We start from the raw sequence: 20,666 nt of genomic DNA, 5'->3' as shown, positions 1-20,666 counted from the left end.
TCCAAATGAGATTAAAAAACAAAACAGAAGAGAACTGTTCACCACCTTCTGCAGTAAATTACAACAATGTTTTACCATTTACTGTATCTTAATACTGAAACAGGGAATTTGGTGTTCTCTGTGAAGCAACTGTTTCAACAGTGGATGTTTTACCATTTCTTTGTAAGCATACTGATTAAACCCAGTAAGCCCTTTTGTGATAAAGGTCAAAGTCATCTGCTAATGACTGTCCTACTTTTATGACAGTGGTCTGACAGCTATTGATTGGGTCTCTCAGTGGCATGAAAAGCATTAACAAGCACAATCCAAATCAAGACCATTTAGCCTTTTCAGTTAATGTAAATTTCCCAATAATTAACACTATGCAACCCTTTCAAAAAATCATTTGTGCAGCAATCCTTAACACACTGGCTTGGAAGAAGCACTGTTGAGATCAAAGCTTTTTATTTCCAAGTGTGTGAAAGAGAGGTTTGGGATGTTTGCAAATTTGGGCCTAAACCACTTAAGAGTAACTGAAGCCAGATGCCTCTGTTCTTATACAAAGATTAAAAACAATGATTAGCAGGACTTTCAGTATTACACAGGATATTTAAGGTAAGGAATTTAAGTTGCTGAACTGCTCATATACTTTTATGTTTCTGGAATGGGAGTGCTGAAAATATTTCATAAAATAGATTTTAGCTTGAGTGAAACAACCGCAGCTTATCATCTGCAGACTTACCCTAGAAGTTCATGATATGAACACATTATGTCTAGTCTCTGGAACAATACACCAAGGACATCTACTGTAGACTCCAAACACAAAGACATTTGGGCAGAACAGTTGTTTTAATTATTCTGACATGGCCTATTAAACAAACTGGGAAGTATGCCATTTTGTCCATGTTTGTCCTGCAACACTCAATGATAATAGCTTTGCTGAGAATTAATTCTGCTTGATATTCCCAACCACATGACCTCAAGTATTTAAAATAAGAGTTATTATACAAGATGGGTGTACAGAGTATCTGAGTGTTGAACCCACCCACCCTGCATGCGCAGAGGGTACAATCCCTGATAACTCCAGTTAAAAGGAAGCAACTCCTGTGAATGAACCCCCAAAGGCTGCCAGTCAGAGCAGATTGTACTGGGCTAGATAGACTGGTTCTGCACTGAGGGAGCTTCATATATTCTGAAAGGTACAATCTTCTTCCTAGACTGAGCTCAAAGGAAAAATATTCTGCATATTTTAACAGAAGCCAGTTGTGCATATCACCCACTAGAAACTCTTAAATTTCACTAATCCAACTTGCCTTTAAAACCATTTATCCCTCCCGCCATTAAAAACGGAAGGAGAAACAAATATTCTCCCCGTTAAATGTTAAATGCAGTGCTTTAAACATAAAAGAGGTGGCATTTTGCCTGAAGTGGGTATGGGAAGGGCTACTGCATCAGGTTTTGCAAAATCTCTGTGGTGGCACCCCACTTATGGAATGCGCTCCCCAGAGAGGTCCATCTGGCGCCGTTGTTATTTGTTTTTTGGCACCAGGTCAAGACCTTTTTATTTAAACAATATTTTAATAATTATTAATATTATTTATTGGTTTTAAAGCCTTTTAGCAAGGATGAATCCAGATTTTATATGTTCTTGTCTGAATAATTATTTATTATGTTGGAAGCCGTCCTGAGGCTTATGCGAATGGGTCGGCATACAAATATTCCAAATAAATAAATAAATAAATACAATATTTGGCAGACATAAACACCAGCAAATCAAAGTCAGAATTGAACTTTACAAGGAAAAATGTAGTATATGTACCACAACCCTATCTACTTGTAAGGACAGTGCAAGATAACAAATCAATAATGCTTATTGGAGCACATTGGCTGAATATAAAACAAAAAGAAGTGGCAGGCACAGTGGTAATTTAAGAATTGGGATATGCAAAGTGGAAGTATTTTATTCTATGTTGTGAGCCGCCCCGAGGCTTCGGCAAGGGGCGGCATAGAAATGTTTTAATAAATAAATAAAATAAAAATAAGTAGCAGAGTTGGATTCCCTTGCAGCTGAAACTCACACAGTGCTGAAAAATAAAGGTACCCATTCAAGTTAGTTCTTTAACTTTGTTCTAAAGTTTTCAGATTATAAATGCCTTTCTTTAAAGTTGAGAAGGTTCCCTGATGAGTACTCTAAAATTCTGATTCCTAACTATATATCTTCCAAAAATGGAGAGAAACCCTGGAGGCTTTCAAAACCACTGATAGGAGATAATCAAGTACAAATTTACTCAGAGTAACCCAGTGAGCACAATGGGACCTATGTTAGCGGTGACTTGTTTGCCCCAGTAATTTTAGTGTGATTAAGTCTGGATCCAAGCTGAACATCTTGTAGCTCAGACCTTGCAGAAGGAATTTTCATTGTTAATAATACACTTTAGATTCATATCAAAATGCACAAACTCCATCACACAAATCTTTATTCCTTGCAAGTTGATTTAATCCAGATGAAATAATTGGGTGCTACCCTAGCCTACTTTTACAGTAAAAGCACTCATTATTGAACATGGATATGGAGATCTTTCTTTAATGAAAAAGCAGCTCCAAGACCACCCTAGTTGCTAATAACAGTCTGCAAAATTCACTGGCAATTTCCACTTAAAATCAAAGCCAAGCACCAAACCTAGCATTTTCCAGATCTCATTTCTAATTCCATGTCAAGATTTTTTTAAGACTCTCTTTCCACATACGAGAATTTCATCTTGAGATTGTAGAAGCAGGAGAGTCCATTGGCATGGCTTGGTATGCATCATGTTCATTAAAGTATTTTCTACTTCATCTAAAATATGAACTCTCCCATATCATCACTACAAATATCTTCCTTTAAGAATATTCACCACCATCATGTGCAGATGATGTAAGTGAATGTCTCTGCCATAGGGATATTTAATATAAAAGTATCATACGATATGGGCTACAGGTAAAGTTCTTACTTGAATGTGCTTTCCAATATGTGCTAACCTACAAGCCAGTGTGATACAGTGGTTAGAGCACAGGACTAGGAACCCAGGAAATCTGCATTCTAGTCTCCACTCAGCTAAGAAGCTCACTCGGTGACAGTCCCAGACTCTCAGCCTAACCTATTGCACAGGGTGGTTATTGTGAGGATAAAATGGAGAGGAGAGCCGCTCCTTGTAAACTTCCTTAGATTCCTCACAAGAGAAAAATGTGGTGTATAAATGTAAGGTAATATTTGCATTAGCACGGTTGTGCATATTGTAGGTGCATTCAGACAAGATGGGCTTCATACAGCAAGGACATTTCCAACTCTGAGATTCTATGAATGCTTACACAGGTCAGGTCTTTAAGCATGGCTGCATCCTATGCAAGTTAGGCTTTATACAGAAACCAAATCTGACTTGAGATTTCAGTTTTCTTAGAAAAACTCTTGCTTAAGACAGAATTCTACCTTAACTGGAGTCAGTTTATTGACTCTCATACTTGTCCACTACTGGCTGGGGCTTCTGGCTACAACATCCGTTTCATATGGATTAAGTGAAAAAGAGTGGGCACCATCAGTACACTAATGACACCTTACTTCACATTTCCATATGACTTTGGGTGCACAACTGATAGCTACTGTTTCTATTCAGTTTGTCAGTACCAAAACAACCTGAGAAATCTCCAAAGATCCTCTAGATGTCTAAAGAGAGTGAATCCATCCTATATTAAGGAGAGCTGACTGCAAAGGAGAAATATTTACCCATTATAGCTGCTGGTGAAATTGTCTTAGTTTCCATATGTATGCCTTAAATGATCTGGCTAAATAGAAGAAAAAGAAAACTCTGCATACTTCTGCCCAGCACTTAGCAGCACTTTCCCACTCTATTTTCTGGGTCTTTATTTACTACCATATTTTTAATGTGTTCTTTAGTGTTAAAATGTAGCTCTAAATTAAGTATACTTGCTGAGATTGTTCTAAAAATATATATTTAAAAGTATAAGTTTGGCTTAAAGGTCTTTGCATATATTTCAGATGGATGCACTTGTCATAGCGTTGGGATTAACTGCAGTTTTGACATGCTCATCTACCCACTGTGATAAGGCTTTTTCTAGTTTTTCATAAGAAAAATTAAAAGCCCATGCAGGTTTACCAAAAATTCTTTATTCTTACACCCTCCAACTAATTCTGCTATTTCCTTCTATCAATGGACTAAGACAGAGTCTCTTTAAGGTGGGGCTTGCTATTTAAACGTGGAACAGTTCAAGGAAAATCCAGTTCATAGAATCATAGAAGAGTTGGAACGCCATCAAGTCCAACTCCCTGCTCAAGCAGGACCACAAGTTAAGGCATCCGCAACATGTGGCTGTCCTACTGCTTCTTCAGTGCCTCCAAATGTGGGAGAACCCACAACCTTCCTAGGTAATCGGTTCCTTTGCTGTACTACTCTAACAGGAAATTTATCTCGATATCCAGCCTGAATTTGGCTTTCTGTAACTTAAGTCCATTATTCTGTACCCTGCACTCCAGAACGTTTGAGAAGAGATCCTTGCCCTCTTCTGTGTGACAACATTTAAAGTATTTGAAAAGTGTCATCATATCTCCCCACAATCTTCTCAAGGCCTGGCTCCTTCAATCTCTCCTTATAGGGCTTTGTTTTCAGTTCTACGAAAGGACTGAAAAATATTAAAATGTTGTAAAACTTAATTGCTATGTTCTTGAATTAGCTTAAGTATATCTTCTTAGTTTCTCCAAGGAGATGCTGCTTAAGGATTTTTTGAAGTCTTTGTTATCCTCTCAAAATAATATAGTCAGGTTTTTTTACAATCTTAAAAATAGGTTCCTACAAAAGCTTGTAAGTGGCTTTCAGTCTAAAAATGCTTCTGTCTGCTCAAAGGAGGAACAGGCATCACCAAGTTCTTTCCATCTGAAGCCCTGCAAAAAGTTGGCTACAGAGAATTGCATGACCTTTGATAACATTTTTAGATGGAGAAGTGAGAAATGCCTTCTGTTCTTTCCATAGGATCTTTGACTCAAAAGTGATGGGAAGTAGCCACCCCTCTACACATAAATTTTCTACAGTCTAGACAGCAAGTTAATGTGACAAGGGAGATGATATAAATAATGTGCAATCTGAGTTTGTTACACTTCTCCTCTATTCTCTCCCAGAGAAAATGAGGCTCACTCCATCTCTGTTGTCATTCCATTCAGAGCCAAAATCCATTTGACGCAAAAAAGAGCTTTGGCCTACAAGTGGTCTGTTGCGTTGTGTGCTAGTTTTTGTTCAGGTTTTCCCTGGAAGTCTACTGATGAAGCTTCTAGAACAGTTTGTTCAATGAGATAATTGCAGACCATGAGTACATTGACTTAATGTTTGCAGCAACAAAACTTTCCCTGTGTCAAGACTATCAGTAAACGTTGAGACTTTCAGCTTTTTGGTGAGATTGAATTAATGTTACAAGACACTGTGAGAACATAGTCATGGCTTTCTAGCCCCATCCATCCACCAGATGTTGCCCATTTCTCTGGGGAAGAGCAAAGAGTCCTGCTGGTCAGAGTGGACAAGGGCAGAAGGTGAGCAAGAGGCCTGACAGATGAATACACGGTATTTCTTTACATAAGGTATTTAAAAGCATGGGCACTGACAGATGAAGATTTGGCAGTCTTACCCCCTTGTAGGGGAGAGGGAGGGAGGGAGGGAGGGAGAGAGAGAATAGTCTCTCTCTGGAAGAAAAACTGTCACTTAAATGACCATCCCCACCCCAGAATAGCCCTAGAAATCATCAATACTTGCTTACAAAGATAGGAGACAAACCTGAAAGTCTTGATCATCGATTCCAAACCTCTCTCGAAGATTACGAAAAACCATTGGACAATATTCCTTGAATTTGAAATGGCTTGGCATATTTTCTCTGAAACACAGATTTGATAAATGAGGTGAATTAGTGAAGAATCCTATATCTTCTTCAGAAATAGAACTGCAGGGGTATGGTCTCTCACTGCTGCTACACCAGGAGTTTTCTAAAGCATAGAGACAGTCACTCTTACACAGAATGCTGTAAAACTGCTACATCAAAAGGTATTCAACAACATTTTAGTAAATCTGTGTTCTGTAGCTCAGAATGTCATATCTTGCTCAGTAATCCTCTCAGTAGGTCCAGTCTAACTAGATAAAATGAAGGCCATATAATCTGTGACAGAAAGTAGCACAAAAACATTAGACATTATGGAAATGAGATCATCAGAACCTCTCCTGTGGTACTTGCACAGAATAACAGAATAGCCAGAGCTGTAGCTGGGACCTTTGTTAATCATCTTTACTCAAATACAGACAGGAACACAGGGGAGGACGTTATTCTAAGTCCAACCATTGGTCCATTTAGTGCAATATTGTCTACTCCAATGAACAGCAACAGTCGAAAGACTCAGGCAGAGATATTCTCAAGTGCTGCAATAACAGATCCTCCAAGACAAAGGGTGAGCAACCATTTTTCTGTTAAGGGTAACTCCGTGAAGGGTAATCTGTCAGGGTGGTAAGCAGAACCACCCATTTTCTCTTTCTGTCTGCCACCCCATCTCTCTCTCTCTCTCCTTTCTTCTCCTATCAATGGGCTGCCAGGAAAGGGACAGATCATTCTTGTTAGAAGTCTAGAATTCATCTCTTTTCATTTTAAGCCAAAAGCAATATGAAATTAAGTGAAGGGCTTCAAAATGCCCATCCATCATTTAAGTAGTGATACTATGCACTGAATCAGGGGCCTCCTACATAGGGAACATCTGTAGCTCACTTACAGAGAATATGTTAGAGCTGGGGACTGAAGCCAGGGGTCAGACTAGATGGCCCGGGAGACCCTTCTGACTCATTCTGTTTCTATGTTCTGGGCATTTCCAGTAGGGCTGGAAAAGACTCATGTCTGAGATGTTGGAAAGCCACTGCCAAACAATATAGGCCAGAAGTGAGCAACTTAGTGATCACTGAGTGTTGGCCTACAACTCCCATCACCTGCAGAAAGCACAGAAAACAGTGATGGATGGTGGGACTTGTAAGTGGGCTACAAGTTGCCATCCCCTGGCATTGACAATACTAAACTAGATGGACCAACAAGACAGCTTCTTAAGTTACAACTGGGATACAGAAAGCCATCCTAACTGATAGAGCTGACTGCATTCTTCTTGAGAACTTTCCTGTTTGGGCCAAAAAGCACCATCCTGAACATGTTCCAAGGTTTCTGCAAAACCAGCATGAGCTCATGCGGAAATATAGAGCACAACATAAACTGCAAGCTGTTCTCCGAATGAAACCAACGTCCTGCCATGCCAGTGCTTACCAGTGCCTCACCACAGGCAAACTTCTTGAAGATTAATCCAGGCAAGCCTGCAATAGTGGTTGTTGGCAGACCCTGTGATGCAGGGAGGGAAAGAGCTTCCACTGACAACATCGGCTTCCCCTGGTTAAGCAGGTTCTCAGCCTGGCGGCAGAACCTGGATCCATCGGTGAGCCTGCAACTTCAGACATATGACTGGTAGAGCACTTTTCCCCAATCAGCTTCATCTAGCAAAAGGCTCTGATCTGCTTTGCAGGATTCAGCTCTAACACCCCGTAATGTATGCCTACATAGCTATGAGGCCAGTCCATGGTAGTCCACACGGAACTGTTAATGCTAGGAGATTTAGCAAATGCAGTTCATGTCCTGGTGGTGGTGGGTAATCAGGAGTGCTCCAGTTCCAGATTAGCTTCCAGAAGCAAACCAGAGTGACATTAAGTTATGAAATATGGGTCAGCTAGGCACAGCCTGCCTAAGACCCTGCCCTGTGTAAAAATTTGTACATACCCACCTAAAGTCTTCCAACACAGCTCACAACGAAAATTCCAAAATCAATGAATAGTATCCCCTTAATTCCATCTGTATGCCAAGAATAAACCACAGAGCATCATTAAGAGCTGCTGCCTTATTAATAAAGGTACAAATCTATGCATATTTAGAGAAAAGGCTTGAAACTTCCAGTATTCCCTAGCCAGAATATTTTTGTCAGCACATTCATAAAATTGCACCCTTAAGGCTCTCTAGAAACTCGTGTAAAGCTAAGTAGATACGTTGCAAATGTTTTTCCAGGTCTGATGCAGAAACAAACTTCATCACAACTTTCCAATTCTTAAGGACCACAACTCTTTCTGTCTTGATGCACTGAGCAACATGTCAAGATGTGGCGAGGGAGCCTTCTTTTCCCCTGCTATCAATTGCTCTCACTCTCCCACTTCCACTGGCAAGCAAATTAAGGGAAAAGAGAGGAGGGTGATTTGGGAGTTGGCATAGAATTGGCAAGAAGGGGAATGTCCCCAATGGACCTTGGACTAGTTCAGAAAATGAACTGATCTGTTTCCTTTGGGGGGAAAAGTCAGTTTATTTCTGAGTTACTCCAAGCAGAGTCATGAGTATCAGCAGCAGCAGCAGCATTTCTATACCTCTCATAGCCTTAACTCTCTGGACAGCTCACAACATTTAGATCACCCATCCAGATTTCAACCAGTTTACCCATCCCTAAAGAATTTTTGGAGACACTGATGCAAGCATTTTGTAACCAGCTTAAGCTGAAGCAGTATCTTGTGGCAAAAGCTTTTGTGGACTGGCATATGGGTGTGGGGAGATTACTATTGTTTTGCTTTGGATTCAGTGGGTTTTCCATTGGGTGTGTGCATGTGCATGTGAAAGAGAGAGCTGTCATCCTCCCTGAGTCTTTCAGTAGGTGACTAATACACTAAGGGTGCAATCCTATGCATGATTTGACAGAAAAAATGTACAATGATTCTCAGCGTGGGATGTGCTGGAAGCTGTAGGACGTTTTTTGTCTAAGTATGCATAGGACTGTGCTCTAAAGGTCTGAAGCAATACCATGTTCAATACATTTGCTCATATATGTTTGCAGTTAAATTCTGTTACAAGGTATTTATAGAAAACAGTATACAATGCAACAAAAAAACTTACTTCACAGTTGATCAGCTGACAGTTTTTAACATATTAAAGGGAGCTGAATCATTAAATCCAAGTTAATCAGCAAGAATTTCCTTCTAGCCATTGACAAATAATCAAATGCATACAGATCTATGCCATACATAAATATTGTCTACTTCACTTACTTGTTGAAAAGGTGATTGTCCACTTTTATCTTTGAATATGCTTTAAAGTCATCTGGCATCAACATAACAGGGATTTGTACATGGCTCAGTTCATTGATCTGCAAGGAAGGAAGAAGCAGAATGAAGAGAAATTTGAAATATGTAAGGCTAAAAGAGATCGGAAATTGGCAGCCTTCAGATCTGCTTTGCTGCCAACACTGGTGAGCCCCAAAAAACATGGCCAGTGGTCATGGAGGACCAGAGCTGAAGTTTTGTAGCAACAAGAGGTAGTCACCTGTCTCCTATTTTAGGCAACCCAAAAATTCAGACTGTGGGACTTACACTTTCAGAGTGCATTTCATCAGTATGTTAGAATGATGTAATTCAAAACAGATTTTTTTTTTGTTTGACAATCAGCCTGCTGCAGCAAAAACAACAATGAGGCTTTGACACCCTAAAAATAAACAAATTATGGTGCAAGTGTTCATGGACTAGAGTCCATCAAATGCATGAAACGTAATCCTTATTTGGAAGGTATACATAAATGTGAGTGTAAAGGAAACACAGGTAAAAATTCATGCTAAGTGGCAATAAGGGTTAATGACAGTGAAATGCAAGAAGTACAGTCTATGACAATTCAATTCGAGCTTTATGAAAATAACACAGTTATTCACAGCAGGAACAATTGCTGATAGAACTATCAAATTTTAACATTCTATAAAAGCAAGACTAAAAGTATAAAGAGTAAAGTTATAAAGAGGCCAGGGGAATGTGAACACAAGCCATACCTCCTACATCTGTTACCCCAGATGTCTTTTGTTTGTACCACAGGTGAGGAAATCTTTTTTTTTTCAAATTGTACCACAGATGGCTTTGCAACCACCAGCACTAAAGAATCGTGAGCCTTCAGTCATCAGCAGCTTAGCTGAAATGTAAACAATTACATAGGGCAGAGATAGGTAGGGCCCCTTGGTGTGCACAAATAAAGGTGTTCAGGGTGCATTCATGCCTATGGGCATCGAACTGTCTACCCCTGGCACAGAGTTTGCCTTCCAGTCAGAACTCTCCCTTATCTTCAGTTTTCACTGTATCATCTCATCCCCACCACTCAAGAGAGTTCTTCCATATAATCCACCTGATAATTGCACTGAAAAAGCTATCACAAACTTGTGTTTCATTAGGTCAACCCAAAACAACATAATCATCGACATTATGATCACATTTACAGACACACAATTGTGGAAATACAAGAATATGCACAAAAATGCAGCTAAAACGTAAATCGAATGTAAGGTTTCAAAAACAAAGGGGAAAACTAGCTTACAGTTCTAAACCAAGAGAGCCTCTATGCAAAAATTATTAGCAACAGCATAAATCTCAATTTTGTAAGTAGATTTTTCTAAATACACAGAAACTGGTCTTAGCTACAGAGCTGCTCTGCCAGCTCTGAGGTAAAATCCAGAGATCTAGATTAATTCTCCCTAAGCAAAGAAACTTAAAACTAGTTTCCATTTCTAGGTAAATATTTTCCATATCCATTTGTGTCTGTTCACTACATTTCTAACATTTCCTGTTCCTTCCAATCTAAAGAGACATTTAGATCATACAAGCAACTTGTGTTTTTTCAGCAAATTTATCTCATTAATGGAGGTTTAATACCAAAGAAGCTTGACTAACTGCAGATAGATAGCTTAGCCTTGAACACAATGGAGACAGGCACAGCAAGGCAAATTTTGAGCAGCCTTTGTCTTTAAGCCCTGCCCCTAAATAACAGCATCTTTAATTAAAAAGATGGTCAAACAGAAATGGAAAAAGGACTGATTGTTTCAAGACTTTTCGTGCCTGGCTTTGAGAGCTGGGAGGAGCATATAACTGCTGAATCTTTCTGTGTCACACTGCAGAATGTTGGTTTTGTCTCATCAGGTGTTCAGAGATATAAATTACTTGAAAACAAACATCAAGCTGTAGTATAATTCAACAAACCAGAAAGATTAGTTTGATAAGGGACAAACTTCAATAAGGAAATGGTTTGGATCATGAGACTAAGAAGGTAAAAAACACATTTTAGACTTCTTTAGAACTGCATTTTAGGTGGAAATATTGTTCCATGCCAAAGTACATGTTTCAGGGGTTGCATCTTCCAAGCTTCACTTCCTGAAACTTGGGTAGCAGCGCTAAGAAAAAATGCTGCCAAAATCTTAGCAACTTGCTACCAATGGCCCAAATATGTGTAAGGCAATTTCATTTCTTCAAAAGCTATAGCAGTAATTTCAGCATTTGATGACATCCTTGAAAGCCCCCGAGACAACATTTTCATGTATCTATGTAATTAATTACTTTTATTTATTATTATGTTTACATCCACCCATTTTCCTTCAAGGTACCCAGCACATCCTCTATGATCCTCCTCCTTCTGTCCATGTTGTCCTTACAACCCTGTAAGGAAGGTTAAGCTGAGAGTCAGTAACAACATTCTAACCACTATACTATCATGAGATGTCTTGTGACATCTTAGAGTCAAACACATTTCTTGTGGTACTATGAGTCCCATACACACCTGATTCAATTGACTAAAATTTCTGTAAAGTGCAATTCTAGACATGTCTACTCAAAAGGAATACTCACTGAGTTCAACTGAAATTACTTCCAGGCATGTGGGTATAAGAATGCATCCTTAATCAAGTAACATCAATCAATTAGACCTAGATATAAAATACTTTGTGGGAGGAACATTTCTTCTTTAGAAGGTAACACTTGATATATCATAGCGAGCAACTCAGAAAAGGAAGAATGCTTCTTCAGACAACATTTACATCCCACTCCTTTTGTAAGGATTGTATTTTTTGGTTAAAGGTGGAACAGCTACTGCCAAATTAATTGGGGACAATTTAAATGATCGAAACCTTTTAAAATCAACTCATTGTTGCAGTGTTACTTATTAAGCCAAGAAAAACAAGGACTGCTAGAGCAGGGTAGCACAGTAGTGTTCATGCAGTCCCCTTGGGAGAACCCTTCAGACATTCCACAAGACAAAAGCAAGATTCAACATTGGAGAATAAGAAATCACAATTGAATTTTTCTTAACTTATAACAGAACCCATTCCAGTTCTTTCAATAGGGGGTGTAGAGCATCTGGTCCAGAATTCAGCCCTCCTGAATTCCCTGGATAGCTATGCCTCCTTTCTTTGATCTATCCCCCTTTTCCCATCTAGTGATGGTCTGGTGGTTTTCCTGCTTTTTCCTATCCTAAAGGTTTAGAATACCTCTTCTAAGGCTACAGGCAATTACAGACAGCAAAAATTTTAGGCTAAGCCCACCAATAGAATACAAGTCCCAAAAGCTTTTCCAAAAAGTAACTGGGCCCTTAGGCACTCAAGAGTTGTCTCTTTTTCTCCAAATCTCTTGAGTGCCTTGGTTATTTTCTTCCATATGGGTATCGAATTCCAAGCTGCTCACCTTCAATCCCTACTTATCTCCATGCAGGAACTTACACCAGCACCTGAGGCAGATGCACAAGCAGTCTTTCAGATGCTGCAGCTCTGAGCTGAGTGAGTCCAGCAGCAGAATGTATGCCACAGCTATGCAGATTCTGTGCCTATTTCAGTCTCTCCATTAGCCCAAGGCTTACTCCTGCTGAGGGTTCAAAGTGGGGCAGAAGGGATGATGTGCAGGAGGTAGGGATATAGTTAGCAAAGGGCATCTCCTTGTATCTGACCCATCACTTGGACACAAGCACTGCAGCTCTTACAGCCAGGTTTGGGAAAGCTCTAGAAGTGAGCTTAGTCTGGCGAAAATAGAGCAAGTACAGCTACACTGTTGTTTACATACCTAGACTTTTGCTTGAATGCCAGGTTTAAGCAGAACTGAGACAAAACAATGCAGCAGAAGAGTTATTTAAGTATATTCTACTTTCTTCTAAGAAATTCAAAACAGCAGGCATGTCTCCCCTGGCTCCATTTAATCCTCACAACTACCTTGTGATGTAGATCATGCTGACAAGGACCGGACTAGTGTCACGCAGTCTGGAATTTAAAGTTGGGTCTGCTTGGCTTGAGTTCCATACTCTTAACTGTCATAACATGTTGTCATGTTGTGAAGCACCCTGGCTTTTTCAGCACTGGTTTTGCAAACTCTTTTACAAGGAGAGTGGGAAGTGCTGAAGGGCTCCCTACAATGGAGAAGACACAAAAGGTGCGGAAGGAAAAATATCCATCATTTCCCCTTTTGGCTTAGTGAATATTGTCAGTCAGATGTTGCTGCTAATGTGCATATGGGGAGCTGGTTGTCCCCTGAGAAGACTCTTCTTGTCAAGTTCTAGGAGGGGGAGAAAGGGGAGTTGAACATTTTGCTGGCTGTCCAAAGGGAAGCTGCAACCAGATCACTGGAGTTGTGAATTCCCCCCACCCCCCGCGCACAAATTTAAACATTTGCCACCTAAGAGACCCCATAACATGTTGTACACTGAGTAATTTCTGTGATGACAGAGTTGGCCTTTCCATTAGGCAGAGTGAAGCAGTTGTTTCAGGCAAATGATGGCCGGGGGCGGGGGGCAAAATATTGAAAGAAAAAGTTGCGCAACCTACACCTTGAACTGCCCTGTCTAAGCCTGCCAGGTACCCTGACATTCAGTGGTGGACACTGTCACATCGCCAGTACTGAAGGAAGATTTGCAGATATGCACACAGAATGGGAGGGAGCCCCCCACCCCCCTCAGGCAGCACATTGTAACAGGTTTGCCCTGTGTGATGAGGTATACCAACTATATTAAATGAGACCCATACTTTTAGAAATCCCTTTTGGAACTAATGCCATTGGGATGTTAAGCCTACATTGGGATGTTAAGCCTTCAAGATGTTAAGCCTACATTTTTATTAAATCTAAATGTTTTCAGACATCCAGCTGCAGCCAAGACCCCAGCTGTTGAAGGCTCTAATTTAAGTTTCCTGTCTGGAAAGTTTTTGCATTTTTTAAGATAACGTGTTTCCAGACATTAAGCAAGTCTTATTTTTTAAGTTTTCAGGTTTACAGAAGAAAAGCATCCAGGAAGAGGGAAGTCAGCATAATGTTGCCTTGGCTCAAAGGTTGTACTCTGTCTTGGAAGGAGGCTAAAAGAACTAGTCTGAACAAATTAAGCTTGTAATGTTCCACTGAAATCTTCTAATTATGGACAAGTGACCCCACCCACTATATAGATAGCATGGGATCTCTGAAGGTCCTTAAATGCTAAACCATTCCTTAATTTAATAAAAGCCTTATTCTATAGGAGCCTTTTCCACCTTGGTGCCCTCCAGATGTTGTTCTGGAATACAAGTCCCAGCAAACCTGACCATTATGCTGATGGGAGTGTAGTACAAATCTGCATCAGGATACAGAAAGCTGTTACAGACAGCACCCCAAGAATGTAAGTGTCTATTCCTGATACTACGGTATCTAGTAGGACTACAAATATCATTAGTGCTTTGCAGGATACCACATTCTGTCAGGGCCCTCCCAGCCCTCAGTGCATTTTCTGCCACACAAATCATAGCTGCCCAACAACAGAATGGTGCAGACTCCTTTATTACCTTGATTTCAATCAAGTCTGTTTCCCTTCCACAAAATTTGAGTCCTTTTCCTCAGTTCTTGACTGTCTTCCCAAGTAGATAATTTCTCTATCCTCCCTCATAAGTTTAATCAGAGCAGAAAGAAAGGATTACTAATGTTCTTTCATGCTGTTATGAACCACCCAAAGAATTTCAGCTAATTTGCAGTAGAGAAATATGGTAATGCCTGATTTCCATATCCAATAGCAATTTTCCCTTTCATTCTCCTTTGTGCCACTGTATCACTGCATCTCCTTCCTTGGGGCAGCCTTCAGTGCTTAGTCATTTATATTGCTAATTTTATCATATTTTCCCAATAAAACTCCGGTTCTGGAAAAGGTGTTATCTTGTCATAGCTTTTCCCCTGTATTTCTGCTGCCTCCACTAAACAGTCCAAAATTATTCAAACTCTACTTCTTTTGTTTTGATGTTTATTTCTGAGCCAGCACTAAAAGAAAAGCCTATTTTCTACCAGTACCAAGGTCTATAGGAAACAGTTCATCTACAAGATGGATGAGGAATCTTATTCTTGGCTTAGGACTAAATTCCCTGAAAAGGTTTTGGGGAGGGGGGCTTATGTGGAAAGCTGCAGGGGGAGAAACTGCTGCTGCCCCTCTTCTCTCTCACACACACAAACACATTCCTGTTTTTCTCCCCTCCCCCATACAAGAGGGTTTTCTTCGCAAGGTGGAAAGATGGACTCTTTAAAAGAATCTTATTACCATGTGAGGGGATTTTCAGGAGACATAGCAGCTGCAACCCCTCCCCCAGGACACCTTCACCACACTAGAAGCAGTCAATTGAAAAGTTTCCATTGCATCTGTTAAGGCTAATGGTCATGGGGTGAGCAACACCCCATAGAAGACAGAGTTAATGCTTTCCTCACTAGCAGGGAGACCCCAAAACTAACCTGCCTGAAGCACTTATGCTCGTACCCTTGAGCACGGACTGCATCCAACCCACAAGCCAATGGTTCCCCACATACACATTAACTGCAGGGGCACCTATTACCAAAACACTGTGCAGTTTGTAGACATGCCTGGCAACAGGCATCACAAGTGCCGTAACAACACCTCTTATGTAGGGGAATAAATATATGAGCAAAGGAATTATTTCCACTTAACAACACAGTGTAAGAAGAGCTGTACTGGATTAGACCAAAGGCACATCTAGTCCAGCAGTTTGTTCCTACAGTGGTCAATGAGATGCCTATGCTGAGTGTGCCAGCAGGACTAAATGTAATAGCAGCCCCTTGCCAGGCCTCACTGAAATACAAGTCTTTGTCTCCAAGTGGCTTGCAGAGAGACCATGCCATGCTATGGGGCTTCATCCCCCCCCCCCATACACACACACCAACCACATGCACTCCCTCACACACTCCTGCAAGCTGCTCCATTAAATTATCCTTAGTTCTAGTGAGCTAATTTAATGTTTCATTTTCTTTTAAAAGTAGATGGTCATTCCTAAGTGTCACTCCAGGAATGCTTTAGCTTAAAGCAAATCACATCATGATCTTAAATACTAAGGCACAGGCCAAGAAAAATACAAGCAGACTTTTTAAAAAAATGCCTTTATTTCAAAAATAGCTTTATTATTATCTTTATTCATTTTTAGCTAAAAGAAAATAGGAACAATGAATTCAAGCAGCTCATTCTACATCATTAGATAAAACTGATTTACAAGATGTTCACTTCAATATAGAACACAGAACAGGAAGATTTGACAGAAACACAGAGAAGGTGAACTGTGGATTCTACTAAGGCCCTTTGATTGAGAACTTGCTCCTAACAAAAACCTCTACTTTCCCAATTAGGGAATTACGTAAAAATATGGACTATGTTTCTATAAAAAGAGTGGCTTCCCCAACAATTTTAACCTCACAAGCCAGCCTGTATATTTTCACAATAACACAGGCTTTAGTCATCCATTCTCTGTGTCAGAGCCTCATATTGCTGCCACTTGCTTGCTCAAGCTAATGAAAGCTTCCTTCAAGTTGGTAGTATCTTTCCCGATCTGTGATATTTATTCTAGCTAAGCTTCATTATGCTTTTCAGTAACCCCCACCAGTCAGGAGAGATTTGACCTTGACTTTTCCTTTCAAACTTGCTTGAATCAATCTTTTTTTTAAAAAAAAATCCTTTCTCTTTTTATTCCTTTTCTCTTTTGTGACTGAGTTAAACCTCCTTGACAATTTTCTGCTTTCATAGATTCTGAATTCGATAGCATCGTGGTCACTTGTCTTGCACCAGGTTGTGGGTGTCACTTCAGATTACGTTCAGGATCCACTTTTTCCTATGGATTATTCCTTGACCAACTATTGTAAAGTGTTTTGGTGTGCAATCTTAGGCATTTTTAGACAGAAGAAGTCCAACTCCTAGCATCCCCCTGAATACCAAGAGTTGCAGGACTTTCAGTTCAAACTTGCCTACAAATGCACCTTTAGGGCATCTAGAATTTTACTCTGTTGTAGCTGGAACAGGCATTTACCTTGCCTATGTCAGAGTGATTCAAATCATTATGACAGCACTTTCTCCTTTGGATACCACCCTATTTCATTCTCCATCCCCAGACTGCCCTGAACAATATACTAGCACCGCTAAGATATTTTGAGCAGCTGGTACTGCCAGCCACCAAGATTCTTTGGATTAGCATTCCCATATGACATTTTTAGTTTGACGATGATCTCTTTGTACAGAGTGATGCCACACTGAGTTCACTCTTCCTACAGTTTGCATCCAAAGACAACCATATCCCACTATTCCTTTTCATTCCACCATATTCCCTTTTTGTTCATTTTATGTATTTTGGTACTTCAATTTCTCTATCTTGGCCTGGAGATTTCTAGCACAGCATATAAGCATACATATATATGGTGTTCTTCTCTGAATTCTCCATTATGGCCCCCTGTAGCTTATGTTTTTACTGTATGGCCATTGCTTAGTTCCACCTTATTCCTGTTTGAATGTTCCAACATTTCCACCTTTAGCCACTAAGGGTTATTAATCCAGGACAGGTGCTCCCTGGCTCCTGACACACTTCTCCCTCAGGTCAGTTTAAAAGCTGCTTGAAACTTTTTATTCTTATAAACACCATTAGTATGGTTCTGTTTCAGCTATAAACCTAGTTCTGTAACAGAGGTATACAGGGATTGACCACCATCATAACTTCTGTCCCAGCTTGCCTGAAGAAAAAGAGAAACACTGATAAAGGGGGGAAAGGACAAGACAGACTACAGCTGGCTGAAGTGTAGAAAAACTCTAATGCTGTCAGATAATCAGAAGAACTGAGCAGGATGAAGCTTGCCCTGCCTTTCAAGACTGCATATCAAGACAATTTGCCTTTCAGCTGTGGAACTCCTTGTTTCAGTCTGGAAGATTCCAAAGATTTGCTCTGAAGCAGCATAGATCAGATGTGTACGCCTGTATGGAGATCACAAAGAATTAAGACCACAAAGCATCATCTTCTAGCCCTCTGATTAAGATCACACTAGTCTAGAGACTGGTTTGAAAACTACAACTGCACACAGAACCCATATGTGTGATGGGCAGAGACCATGACAAACAACTTCAGTTGAACATAGGTCTCCTGGTACTACTCTCAAAGCTGGGAATATACCCTCTAATAGCTATGAGCAAAGCTTTATTTTTCTAAGACACCCATATACTACAGAGAAAAACATTTCGCTTCCTCAAGTATCCACATCTATATTTTAAAATCTTAAGTGACCAGCTGCCTGTAATCTTCTAGATTTAAACCCTACAAAAATCCAAATTAAAACTGGCATAAAGGACAATGAATTGAACCATTTTAAAACACTGCAAGTTATACTAAGAAAGATCAGTATCTTGGAAGTGAGTAGCACAGCATGCAACTTTCTTTTGGAAAGCAGTGAACTATTTATTGCAAGGTTTAATCACTTAAGCATAAGGAAAAACAGAGAAGGCATGAGGAAAAAGAACAGAACATGCACATTAATATAAGTAATAATACTGAATTACAAGAGCTATGATTTACATGCAGCATTATGCAAAGTTCTATTACATAGATAAATCCCTATTAGGAGCATGCAGGTACTTTCAGCTGTATGCCCAGCAGAAGACTTCATTTGAAAAATCGTTACACAGTTTTAATATATTGTGCATCTTAAATTCAGTTTATACTAAATTTTTAAATGCTGAAGAACCTGCAAAAACATCCTATATGGAAGGGATCCCATCCTTCAGTCTACTCCACCAGGACTATTGAATGTTAACTGTCTCAATCTCTGTTTTACAATCATGTCTCCTGAACATGAGCCAACATTTAAAAAAATAATTTCCGCTATCATTTGGAAGAACAAGTGTTAAAACATTTTCACTGCAGTTCAGCAACTCTAAAAGGGCTTATAAAGCTGAAGTAATGCTGTATGCACTGGATCATCACCTAAGACAACAAAGCAACATGGGGATTCACAAGCCAACATATGCAGTTTTTTTAATGTGACAAGTACGATTAATCCAATCTTAGTCAATCCATGGGAATAAAGAAGTTCTGCTTATGGTCTAAGGTTCAACAACAGCAGTAGCCATGTCCCAGCTTTTAAGCTGAAAATACCTGTTATCCTCAGATCAACACTTTCTCTCTGGAAATTCTTCTTAAACACAAGCCTTGCTGATGAATTTGGATTGCACTGGCCTCACACTTTTTGAGAACTCGGTTTTAATCTTAGTTCTTGAAGTTCAAGCGCATAACCAGTTACATTTTAAACCAGTTTAATATGTAACTCAGCAACATCAATTAGGGCACATGTCCTGCATGCAGAAGCTGCATGTAATCCCTGGCATCTCCCGGTGGGGCTGCAAAACACCTTGAAAAGCTTCTGACACTGAGTGCAGACAACTGGTCATGCTGACTGGGGTTAGTAAAAACACAAGCCAACACAAGCCAGATTATAGAAGGGTGGTGTAGACAATACTGAGCTAAGTAGGCCAATAGCCTGACTTCAGGTAAGGCAGCTTCCCATGTTCCTATAACAATTAAGATGCAATGCTAAAACCAGGGAACAGCAACTAGGAATCCAAGGGAGAAAAAGACTACCCAATCTTCTGGTCTAACCCTGAGGTAAGGCTTGAGTCTGAATAGGGTGACAAACTCATACTAGGAAATGATGCCTGACTGAGAGGCATGTGTTTTTACTAAACACAAGGTTACCCTGAATACAAGCCAAATCATTCACACCGATTTCTTTCAATTCTAGTATGAAACATATTTTAAATGCAACTTTATTCTACCAGCTGTCATTCTATTAGCTTCCTAGAAGACTATGATAGGTAAAATAAGATTGCTATTATTCTCCTTTGAGGATGAATATGCAGCCAAGTACATGATAGGCACTTAATACAAGCACAAGTATTGCAATACAGCTGTCACTGGTATACTTCTCGGTGGTTTCTGGGGCTCCATTCCTAGTGACAAGCTAGTCCAGCTGCAATGAAATTAAGTCATTAGTTCTATCCCTACCGGTACCTTCATGCATAGTTGCAATTTGTTACCACTTCCTTTAACTTGTGAAGTACATACCTTATTCTGACTGGAGCAAGGAAGCTCCCAGTTTGGATCAATTCATCCTTAGTGGATGAAGGGGAAGGCGTTTCAGATTGCCCAAGTGCAACAGGGGAGAAGACTGGCAACAAGGTTATGGCAAGCCATGGTAATCAGTTAGAGAGGACGAAATGGTAGAAGAACAAATGCATAGAGATGCTGTGCTTAGGCATTTGAATGCAAATACTGTAAGTCTTAAGGCCAAAAAGGGAGAGCTAGAGTACATAACAGTAAGAGAAAAGCTAGATATAGTGAGCATTTACGGAAACCTGGTGAAGCAGAGATAGCTAATGACATACAGCCATCTCTGGATATAAACTGTAGAAAAGACAAGGAAGGGTGAAATCAAGGAGGCCTTGCCCTCTATGTTAAAGAGGGCATAGAGTCCAGCCAGCTTGAAAATCTAAAGTGT

General features: G+C 40.0%; 1 protein-coding gene across 2 annotated transcripts in view; it reads right to left on the bottom strand.

Moving 5' to 3' along the window:
* PIP4K2A (phosphatidylinositol-5-phosphate 4-kinase type 2 alpha) overlaps positions 1-20,666 on the bottom strand; it is a 73,471-nt gene that overhangs the window by 34,464 nt on the left and 18,341 nt on the right. For both annotated transcript variants that reach the window (XM_044424808.1, XM_044424809.1), the window contains 2 exons: positions 9,114-9,211; positions 5,793-5,889 (listed from right to left, as the gene is read on the bottom strand). In XM_044424808.1, coding sequence (XP_044280743.1) covers positions 5,793-5,889; positions 9,114-9,211 — 195 coding nt within the window. The remainder of the gene's footprint in view (positions 1-5,792; positions 5,890-9,113; positions 9,212-20,666) is intronic.

Source organism: Varanus komodoensis, unplaced genomic scaffold, assembly GCF_004798865.1.
Source record: "Varanus komodoensis strain SLA01 unplaced genomic scaffold, ASM479886v1 scaffold15, whole genome shotgun sequence".
Classification (NCBI taxonomy): Eukaryota; Metazoa; Chordata; class Lepidosauria; order Squamata; family Varanidae; genus Varanus; species Varanus komodoensis.
This window is presented reverse-complemented; position numbering and strand designations above follow the sequence as displayed.